The sequence below is a fragment of the Myotis myotis genome, unplaced genomic scaffold, assembly GCF_014108235.1.
Source record: "Myotis myotis isolate mMyoMyo1 unplaced genomic scaffold, mMyoMyo1.p scaffold_m19_p_4, whole genome shotgun sequence".
Lineage (NCBI taxonomy): Eukaryota > Metazoa > Chordata > Mammalia > Chiroptera > Vespertilionidae > Myotis > Myotis myotis.
In genome coordinates this window covers 80726936-80738224 of record NW_023416346.1, presented here as the reverse complement: position 1 = coordinate 80738224, position 11289 = coordinate 80726936, and the positions used below count along the sequence as shown (strand labels likewise).

The 11289-nt window shown below is 49.3% G+C and overlaps 1 protein-coding gene across 1 annotated transcript; it reads right to left on the bottom strand.

The window, feature by feature from the left end:
- Positions 1 to 2747: 2747 nt before the first annotated feature.
- Positions 2748 to 5705, bottom strand: LOC118654594 (DNA (cytosine-5)-methyltransferase 3A-like). Its single transcript, XM_036305981.1, is given in 3 exon segments — positions 2748 to 3876; positions 3878 to 5265; positions 5267 to 5705. Coding segments are annotated over 3 exon segments (2004 nt in total). The 5' UTR covers positions 5546 to 5705; the 3' UTR covers positions 2748 to 3539.
- Between the last annotated feature and the right edge of the window lie 5584 nt (positions 5706 to 11289).

The window sequence follows — 11289 nt, the reverse complement described above, 5'->3', positions numbered from 1 at the left end:
TTGGTGTATTTTTCTGGGTTCTCCAGAGAAACAGAACCAACAGTATGTGTGTATACACCTGAAGAGATTTACTATAAGAATTGGCTCACGCAATTTTGGAATCTAATTGCAAGATGTGCAGTGGGCAAGCTGGAGACCAAGGAGGTATCCAGGTGTCCTTTGCTTTTCAAAAGTTCACGTTACACCACTTTGTTTTTAGGAAAGGCCTGCATCATTGCCCTTTTATGGTAACTAAAGGAAATCCAAAGAGGATTTTAGCTTTTGTGAAAAAAGGTGAAAATAGTGTTTAGTATTTGTTTTGTTTGTAGTTGTAGAGGCAGTATGCATCCTGAGCAGGAGAGTGGCCCTGCCAGGCTCTTCCCCAGGAACTACACTCATCCTCTCAGCACCAAGCCATGGAGCTTTGAGCTGTGTCTGTGAGCATCTGTGCTTTCCTCATTTTATTTTCTGCATTTGTTAGCAAGATGTGTCCTAAGATAATTGCTCCTTCACTTTTATGCTCTTTTGACTTATGAAAGGTTTCATAGGAACTCTCTACTTTCAGATAGAAGGGGAAACCTGTATATAGTTCCAGTCCAAGTGCAAAGGCCCGAGACCCAGGAGAGCTGTTGGTGTAAATTACAGTCTGAGTCGAAGGCAGGAGACTGATGTCCCAGCTCCAAGACAGACAGAGAGAAAAATCTCCTTTTTATTCAACCTTTTTTTTAAAATCCTTACCCAAGGATATTTTTCCATTGATTTTTAGAGAGTGGAAAGGAGGAGGAGAGACAGACAGAAACACTGATGTGAGAGAGAGACCACGATTGGTTGCCTCCCAAATGAGCCCTACCAGGGCATCAACTTGCAATTGGTATATGCCTTTGACTGGAGGCATGAACCTGAGACCCGTCAGTCCTCGGGCTGAAACTCTATCCACTGAGCAAACTGTCTAGGACAGGGGTGGGCAAACTTTTTGACTCGAGGGCCACAATGGGTTCTTAAACTGGACCGGAGGGCCGGAACAAAAGCATGGATGGAGTGTTTGTGTGAACTAATATAAATTCAAAGTAAACATCATTACATAAAAGGGTACGGTCTTTTTGTTTGTTTGTTTTATTCATTTCAAACGGGCCGGATCCGGCCCGCGGGCTGTAGTTTGCACACGGCTGGTCTAGGACCTTACTAAACTTTTTATTGTGTTCAGGCCTTCAATAGATTGGGTGAGGCCCACCCACATTGAGGAGAGAATCTGCTTTTCTTAATCTGTGGATTCAAATGTTAATCTCACCCAGAAACACCACTCATGCCCTCACCCCCACTATGGCACACAAATTCCCAGTATAGCTAGGGGTTACTGAGCTCTGTGCTGTGTGAAGTCTCACAATAAACATCTGTTTTGGCCACTGGCCAGGACAGCCCCCCTCCCTGTAACTATACACACACTGATTGTGAACATATGGCCCCCAATGTGGTGGGGCTTTCCAAAAGACCTCGAGTCATCTTTGCCTTTTGGCCTGAATTGCCCTGGCCTGGGGCCTGCCACCAGGGCCCCCTTGCCCAAAATCATGAATTGGCTTACATGAGACCAATCAGCTCTTGTCAAGGACACCCTTCCCCCTGAACCACGAATACCAACTCCCCACCTCATGGGAGGCTTTGACAGCAGGCTGCCTGGGTTTCCATCCAGCCCCATCCCTATTGTGTTTTTTACTTCTCTGAGCCTTACTTTCCATCTCCACAAAGAATATAATGACACCTTCATCACAGGCTTGATGAGAGGCTCAAATGGAATTATCTGAGACTATGACTCAGAAGTTCTAAGAGCTGAAAAGATGTGAATTCTACCTTGACCTCTGCCCCCCTCCATATGCAATGCTATCATTAGGTGACTCAGAGGAAAATTTATACCAAACTGTAAAAAGGGGAAGAAAGTCTGACCAAGTTTGGATTTTTCCTGTGATGGCTCCTTTGGTAAAATTCTTGGAACTACCAACTATCATATTCTTTTCCCAGAAAGTTTTGTTGTTGTTCCAGCTTTCTGAATGCCCTAAGCATTTAAAAAAATATGTTTCTATTGGTTTCAATTTCAGAGAGAAAGGGAGAGGGAGTGAGAGATAGAAACATCAATGATGAGAGAAAACCATTGATCACCTGCCTCCTGCATGCCCCCTACTCCCCCCCAACCACTAGAGATCAAGCCCGAAACCCAGGCATGTGCATAACTGGCTCATGGGTAGATGCTCAACTACTGAGCAACATCAGCCGGGCATGCCATAAGCATTTTTTTTTTTTTTTTTTTTTTTTACGTTTTGTATGTTTTTTTATTCGCTCCAGGTGGGGTTTTTAACGGTCACTTTCCCACACTCTGGATCAGTTCTGATCCCACCACGAGGAGCCCTCAGATCGGCTAATGTGAAAAACTTGGAAGGGAGACCCCTTATCCTGCCATCTTGCTGAGGGAGTCTCCTTTTTTTGGGAGAAAAAAAAAATCAAAAGGTTATTGTGTGATCCTGGATGAATCCCGCTCTCAGCTGTCCACGGTCCCGACCACCTCCTCTCACCCCCTTTTTGGCAGGGAGAAGCAGGGCAACGCGGTCCCCAAACCGTCCTTCACCCCCGTGGCACGCCAGGGGGAAAAGCCACCTGGGTGGTGATGAACCTTCTCCCCCTCTCCATCCTTGATTAAAACCCTTTGCGCATAAGGCAACATGGAAGCTGATGTTTTTACTCATCTCGCTGTTTGAAAGCACCATTATGAAGTCAGGTTGTACAGTAGTTAACAGTACCTTTTATATATATATCTCATATCTATCATATATATATAAACTGTAAACAAGAGGTAACAGCGGCTCTAGAAACTGGTTTTCTTCAAGGTTTCCTGTGTGGTAGGCACCTGAAATACTGTTTAAAGGGTCTTGTGGTGTCCTCTCCCTGCTGCTAGTTGGGTTCTGCTTTGCATGACCAGGAATGGTGCTAGCAAGACAGCTCAGTGGCTGGGAGGGGTCTCGGCCTCCTGAGTGTGTCTCTACTTTCCGCCCCCTGCTTGTGCTCCTATCTGATCAGGCTAGAGACAACAACAAAAAGTTATATAGTTAAAAAAAAATCCAATACCAATATATAGATTTCCATAGAATTTCCTTTTTTTCTTCTCTCTCGGCAAGGTATTGTTACAATGTTTTGTTGTTAATTTTTGCTGCAATAAACCCTCTTGTTTCAGTCACAGCAAGAAACAAAAACCCAAACAAACAGAAAACCCCTCTGAAAAGAGTAGAAAACAAAAGATCTGACCAAAAAAAAGGGGGGGGGGGCTAGGGAACATGATATTGTTTTTAAATAGGACTAAAGATTAACATTGAAAAACCAGATGATGTCCAACCCTTTTCACCAGGCAAAGCCCTCCGGTATTTCCGCCTCTGGTTTTTGTTTTAAATTCCTTTCTCTTCTGGGTGCTGATACTTCTTTCCATCCTCATGTTCTTTGTGGTTTTTTTTGTGTGTTTTTTTTTGTTTGTTTGTTTGTTTTTAACTCTGTATCACTACCTCAGTTTGCCCTCATGTCCCTTACACACAAGCAAAATATTCCTTCAGCGGAGCGAAGAGGTGGCGGATGACCGGCACGCTCCACGACCGGCCCAGCAGTCTCTGCCTCGCCAAGCGGCTCATGTTGGAAACGTCGGTATAGTGGACAGGGAAGCCGAACACCCTTTCCATTTCAGTGCACCATAAGATGTCCTCTTTCTCATTCATGAAGACGGGGAAATGCTGGTCTTTGCCCTGCTTTATAGAGTTCGACCTCGTGGTGATGGTCCTCACTTTGCTGAACTTGGCTATTCTGCCGTGTTCCAGACACTCCTGCAGCTCCAGCTTGTCATTCACAGTGGATGCCAACGGCCTCCTCCATCACAGGGTTGGACTCGAGAAATCGTGAGATGTCCCTCTTGTCACTAACGCCCATGGCCACCACATTCTCAAAGAGCCAGAAGAAGGGGCGGTCATCTCCCTCCTTGGGCCGCGCGTCATGCAGGAGGCGGTAGAACTCAAAGAAGAGCCGGCCAGTGCCCTGGTAGAGTCCCTTGCGGGCAGGGTTGACGATGGAGAGGTCATTGCACGGACTGCCCCCAATCACCAGGTCGAACGGGCCCCACTCCTGGATATGCTTCTGCGTGACGCTGCGGACGTCCCCGACGTACATGATCTTCCCCTGGTGCCGCACCATGCCCACCGTGATGGAGTCCTCGCACACCTCCGAGGCGATGTAGCGGTCCACCTGAATGCCCAGGTCCTTCAGCACCAGGAGCCCTGTAGCAATTCCGTCAAACAGAGACAGCACCCGGATGGGCTTCCTCTTCTCGGCTGGGACAGGTGGGTAAACCTTCGGAGGGTCAAATTCCTGGTCGTGGTTGTTGGCGAAGAACATCTGCAGCCGCGAGGGCCAGTCGTCCCGCCTCCGCAGCAGCCCGTAGGTGCCCTTGTGCCCGCACATGTAGCAGTTCCAAGGGTCTTCTTTAATGGCTGCCTGGGAGGCGCCGGGCCCCACCAAGAGATCCACACACTCCACGCAAAAGCACCTGCAGCAGTTGTTGTTCCCGCACATGAGCACCTCACGCCGCCCACAGCAGATGGTGCAGTAGGACTGGTAGCCGTCGTCGTCGTACTGGTACGCGCACTCCAGGAAGCAGTTCTTGCAGTTTTGGCACATTCCTCCGATGAAGAGAGGGTGTTCCAGGGTGACGTTGAGGCTCCCACAAGAGATGCAAATGTCTTCGATGTTCCGGCACTTCTGCCGCACCTCGTACACCAGCCGCTCTCTTGTGCGTTCATCGATAACCTCCTTGACCTTGGGCTTCTCAGTTGTGCTCTTCCGGGGCTTTTTGGCTGGTGGGGGTGGCGCATAGGCAGCTGCCTCGGGTTCAACCCACATGTCTGTGTAAACTTCTTTGTAGGGGTTCTTCTCCTCTTCTGGTGGTTCCAGGCCCTTGGGGCCAGAGGGCTGGAACCCTCCGAGGGCCCATTCGATCATCTGCTTGTTCTGCACCTCCACGGCCTTGGCAGTGTCGCTCTCATCGCTGTCATGGCACGCTGGGAACAGCTTCCCGGCTCGGCTGCTGGCCACCTGCAGCACTTCGTAGATGGCTTTGCGGTACATGGGCTGCTTGTTGTAGGTGGCCTGGTGGAAAGCGCTGCAGAAGGAGCTCAACGGCATCAGCTTTTCAACACACACCACTGAGAACTTGCCGTCTCCGAACCACATGACCCAGCGGGTGCCTTCAGGTGCTCGACTCCGGCCCCGTCATCCACCAAGACACAATGCGGCCTGGCCACCAGGAGAAGCCCCGCAGTTTCCCCCACACCAGCTCCCCAATGCCAAAGCCCCGGCCGTCCTCGTACTCTGGTTCGTCATCAGCTGCTTTGGTGGCGTTCTTGTCCCCTGTGTCAGCCCCCACAGGCTCAGGGGTGGTGGCCACAGTGGGGGACGCGGGGTCAGTGGGCTGCTGCACTGCAGGAGGGCTGGCCTCCTCCACCTTCTGAGACTCGCCGGACCCCTGGTTTTCTTCCACAGCGTTCATTACTGCAATCACCTTGGCTTTCTTCTCAGCCTCTTTCTAGGCTGGAGACAGTGGTGGGAGGTCAAGGGCTGGAGAGAGTTCTTCCCTCATCAACTCAACTGGCCCATAAGGCCAGGTGCAGCCCCTCCGCCGTCCGTCCGGCTCAGGTGTGATGCCCGGCCCCGGAGCTCGGTAAGTAGCTGCCCGCCTGGGGGGAGGGGAAGGGGGCAATGGGGCTGGGGGCGGAGGGGGCCGGAGGGAGGGGGAGGGGGTTGGTGGGGGGGAGGGCTTGAACATTTTCTTTGTCTAGAACTCCAGGTCACGTGGGGCCCGCTGGAGTGCTTGGTTGGCTGCGAGAGGGCCGGGGGAGGGGGCCGGCTCTCCCGACGCTGGCGGCAGGCCAGCCCCTCTCCTCCCGGCTGAGGGGCGCGGGGGGCCCCCCATAAGCATTATTATTGAACAATCTGGCTCTGGAGAATATGGATTTGGAAACTGTAATGAGTCAGACACATTTCCATTGGCCAGAATCAGCTAACACTCAATAGAGTTTTCTACCTGCCAGGGAATGTTCTAATTCATTTTACCCTTGCAACAAACCCTATGAGGTTGGTATAACTACTGTCCCCTTTTTACAGATGGGAAAGCTAAGAATTGGGAGGGAAGGTGAATTGATTTGCCTAATGTTGAACAGCTAGTGAATGTTGGTGGAGATTTTGAACACAGACAGTCTTGCTGCAAAGGCCATATGCTTAATCACTGTGCTATACTGTCTCTTGTCACACATGTGAGAGACTTGTATCCCAAGGAGGGACTGGAGGCATTAAGAGAGTGGGATTAACTTTAAGTAGCCTTTCCCATGGCTAGAGACCCAGCCCCAAGCCCTCATCCTCACTGCAAAATACACTAGTGCTCAAACTGGCAGTGGTGCCTGTTTGGGAAGGCACCTGTATATGAGAGGTTTGAACTAAATACCTTCCAAAGGTCCTCTCAATTCAAGGAGTTGAAGTGTCAGCTCTGTATCGGGTTTGCCAGCTGTCTGCTCCCATAGGAGGAAGCAGACCCTTTGCAGTGCCTAGCAGACCTTTTTCACCTTGTCCTCTCTCAAACAGAGGTGTGGACCTGCCCGTGCCTTTTTCTTTTTCTTTTTTTTTTTTTTTTTTTTTTTTTTTTTTTTTTTTTTTTTTTTTTTTTTTTTTTGTTTGTTTTTTTTAAATATATTTTATTGATTTTTTACAGAGAGGAAGGGAGAGAGATAGAGAGTTAGAAACATCGATGAGAGAGAAACATCAATCAGCTGCCTCCTGCACATTTCCCACTGGGGATGTGCCCGCAACCCAGGTACATGCCCTTGACCGGAATCGAACCTGGGACCTTTCAGTCCGCAGGCCGACGCTCTATCCACTGAGCCAAACCGGTTTCGGCGCCCGTGCCTTTTTCACTAGGCACATCTGGGAGACCTCATTCTTCTACAGCTGGAATCAGCTTCTTTATTCTGATGATGGTCCAGACTTCCTCTTAGAGCTCTAGAAACATCTCTTCAGCTGTCTCCCAGAGCTCTTCTCCGTAGTGTCTCTCATGGACCTCGAACTCCACCTGCATTGTGAATTCAATGGATGTTGGAAACTCTTTCTCCTTCCATGTTCCTCTTCTCGAGGAATGACTCTGCCATTTATCCATCTGCTTAAGCCAGAATCCCAGGAGTTATCCTTAAGTTTGCCTTGCCCTACCCCCACATCCCATCAGGCACCAGGGCCTGTAAATGTGACCTCCTACATATCTCATGAATCCACTCTTTGTACCTCTACCACTCCCTCTCTAGTTTAAGCCACCACCATCTGAGAGATGAAGTAAAAAGCAAAAGCCTTCCCCTGCCCACTCTGCCTCTTTCTCCCCTTTCTAGTCCATCCTCCACCCCACAGCCAGGGTGAGTTTTTTTTAAGCAAATATAGGTGTCTCTTCCCTGCCCAAAACTCTTCGATGACTCTATTTCTCTTAGAATTAAGCCTAAATTCCTATTTACATCTGATGAGGTGTCGTGCTTGCTATTAGGCAAGCCATTTTCCAGGATGGATTCTGGAGTCTATATCAAACCTTGATCCTGATGCCAGATGGGCCACCAATGTGACTTTTGCTATACTCCTTAACCTCTCTAACCTGCAAATTCCTTTCATTTGTAAAGTAGGTTTGTTGTGAGGCTGAGAGGAGATAGTGCATGTAATGTTCTGCAAGGAAGCAGTTGAATCATTCACTTCAAGTTAGACCTTATGATTATAAAGGTATTGGTACCAGCCACAGAAATTATTACTTATTTAATCAACTGATGAATCATTGTGAATAATATTATGGATCTTGTTATGTTGTATTGTATATTATTATTATATTAATTTGGATTTTATGATTATCACTCCAGCCTCACCTCTCACAACCCTCCCCATCTGTCTTCTCTAGACTTTCATTACCACACACTCAAGCCCCCACCCCAGCTGTCTTACTCTCTGTCCCTGAAAAGTTTTTCTCTCCCCATCCTCTGATTTCTCTAGCCCTTTTTTGTATTGCTAAGTCCCTTTCATTATGGGCTCAGGCATCAATTCCTCTGGAAAGCCTTTCAAACCCTCCCCCAGATCACTGTAGATGTATCTTCTACAGGCTCCCAGAGCACCCTGTGCTTCCTTTCTAGAGCTTCTATCACACCACATTTGTAATTATTTACTTGTCAGACTCGTGGATTAGGCCATCATCTTGGCAAGGAACTCTGTCTTATTCATCACTTTATTCCCAGCTTTTAGCACTACTGGACCCATAGTAGTTGGCCAATAAATGTTTGCTGAATGAACAAGAGACTAACCTGGCACCAATCCTCTCTACCAATCCCCCACCCCCTGAGCCAAACCTCTTCAAAGCTAAAAGCTGCTGAGCACAGAATCAGACTGAACCAAAGCCAGAAGGTTGACCACCTGGTCACTGCAAGAACTTTCTGTCATTGCCCTAGAGATATTTCTGTCTTTGGTTTCACAACCCCCTCACTCTGTGTGAGCTTAGTGAAGGTGTGTGCATTGGGGGTGGGAGGGTAAGGCATATTGATTCACTTGCCTGAATTTCATTTTTGTCTTCTGTAAAGTGCCGAATAAGGCCCACTTGGCGGAGTCACCTTGGAGAGTCACTGAGGTGGCACATGGAGATGCTTTGTAAACTGCAAAGGTCTGCATGTCACACCTGATGATGGTCAAACACAGAAAATGTGTTGCTCTTTGGCTCAACTCCTTCCAAGACCCCATATAGACAAGGGCCCTCCTGATTATACAGCATTATCTCTAGCAACCTGGTTACAATTGATTGACATTATCGCTTTCTTGATATTTGGCAGATTCCTAGCCTGTGGCAATATGCTGGTCACCATAGAGACCTGAGAAGCACCCTTATGCATCGGTACCACATTTACAAACCAACATTTAAAGTGGATTATTTTTCAGATGGCTGATCTCATCATTCAATCTTGATTTTATTAGTTCCAATTTCAGAAGGTGACATTTTCTGACCTTGTCCCATTAAGCAAAAGCAAAAACTATAGTTTTTTGGGGAGAGGGGGAGTGAAAAAGTACAAGATGTGCTTGGGGAACGGTGAGGAAAGAAGACATATGGAGAGGAGATTTTGTAAGGGAACTACAGGATATACCTCTCATTTATTCATTTACTCACTTGTTTAGCATCCGCAATGTGCCAGTAACTGGGCTAGCTACTGGGCATATAGTGGCGAGCAAGATTAGCCTTATGGACCTCATACTCTTTTGGGGAAGACAGACAATTAAATAGACTATTTTAATACAGTGCAGAAAAATCTATGATGGGAAAACAGGGAAATGGGGTGCTATGGGCCCCTAACCTTCCCAGAGGTTTCTCAAAGAAAGCAACATCTCAGCTGAGACATAAAGGATGAGTGAGAGTCAGCTAGAAAATGTAGGGGAGGGGTCAAGCAGGGGATGGAGTGGAAAAAAAGTTCCTGGAAGAAAATAGTATCCAAAGAGTATGAAGAGAGATGGGAACAGGGTAAATATGAGGACCTAAAAGAAAATCAGAGACTATAGAAACAGAAGCACTGTGGGAGAGGAAGGGACTGGAAAATGATGAACTCTATTTGGGAAATGCTGAATTTGATATGTCTGGGGACCATCCAAGAGATGTCCAGGTGACTATGTGGGTCTGACATCCCAGAAAGAAGTCCTGGCAAATAGAGACCTGGAGTTGGGAGCTGCTGTGTTGTCCTATTGAGAGGATGGCTTAGCACCAGACTGGGGAGAGCTTGCAGGATAGCAGAGGAATTTCGACCTGATTCTACAGACAGTGCATTTGAACAAGACATTTTGGAGACATGACACAATTAGAGTTGGGTTTTAGGGGGTTGGGCTGCAGTGTGTAGAGGAGAGACTTGGGTGGGAGCATACTGGAACTGGCTTATACCAGCTCATGGGAAGCAATTGTTAACTTTTCAGGAATATTCTCAGCCACTTGCTCAAATCAGCCATAAAGAAATATGTAAGCTGTTAAATATTTAAATTATTTAAAAAATAACAATAGACTTAAAATTAAGTAAATTATATTAAATACAAAGGTAATAAGTAAATACTAAAAACTCATCGCTCCTTAATTATTTTACTACTAGAGGCCCGGTGCACAAAAATTTGTGCACTCAGGGGGGAGGGGGGGGTCCCTCAGCCCGGCCTGTGCCCTCTTGCAGTCTGGGACCCCTCGGGAGATAACGCCCTGCTGGCTTAGGCCTGCTCCCGGGTGGCAGAGGGCAGGCCCAATCCCTAGGTGCAGCCCCTGGTCGAGCTCAGAGCAGGGCCGATTGGGGAGTTGGGGCGCTGCACCCTGTCATGCACAGAGCAGGGCAGATCAAGAGGTTGCGATGCCACCCTCAGTCACGCTCAGGGTAGGGCCGACTGGGGGGCAGGGGCACCGCCCCCTGTCACACTCAAGGCAGGGTCAATGGGGAGGTTGCAGCGCCACTCCCTGTCACGCACAGAGCAGGGCCGATCGGGGGTTGGGGAGCTCCCCCCTGTCACGCACAGAGCAGGGCCCATCAAGGGGGTTGGGGCTCTGTACCCTGTCATGCACAGAGCAGGGCCCATCAGGGGGTTGGGGCGCCGCACCTCGTCACACTCAGGGCAGGGCCGATGGGGAGGTTATGGCTCTACCCTGTCACACACAGAGTAGGGCCCGTGGGGGGGGGGGCGGGGTTGGGGCGCCGCAACCTGTCACACACAGAGCAGGCCCTATCAGGGGGTTGGCGCGCCACACCCTGTCACACACAGAGCCACAGGGCGATAAGGGGGTTGGGGAGCTCACCCCTATCGGGCACAGAGCAGGGCTGATCAGGGAGTTGGGGTGCCTTCCCCTGTCACGAACAGAGCAGGGTGGATAGGGAGGTTGTGGCCCGCCCCCTGTCACACACAGAACTGCAGGGCGATCAGGGGGTTTGGGCGCTGCCCCCTGTCACGCTGATCCTGGTGCTGGGAGGCCTCGTGGCTCCACTGATTCTGGTGCTGGGAGGCATATTACCCTTTTACTATATAGAATACAGGCCTGGTGCACAGGTGGGTGCCGGCTGGTTTGCCCTGAAGGGTGTCCTGGATCAGGGTGGGGGTCCCCACTGGGGTGCCTGGCCAGCCTGGGTGAGGGGATGATGGCTGTTTGCAGCTGGTCACACACCCTTCATGGTGGGGGTCCCCACTGGGGTGCCTGGCCAGTCTGGGTGAGGGGCTGAGGGC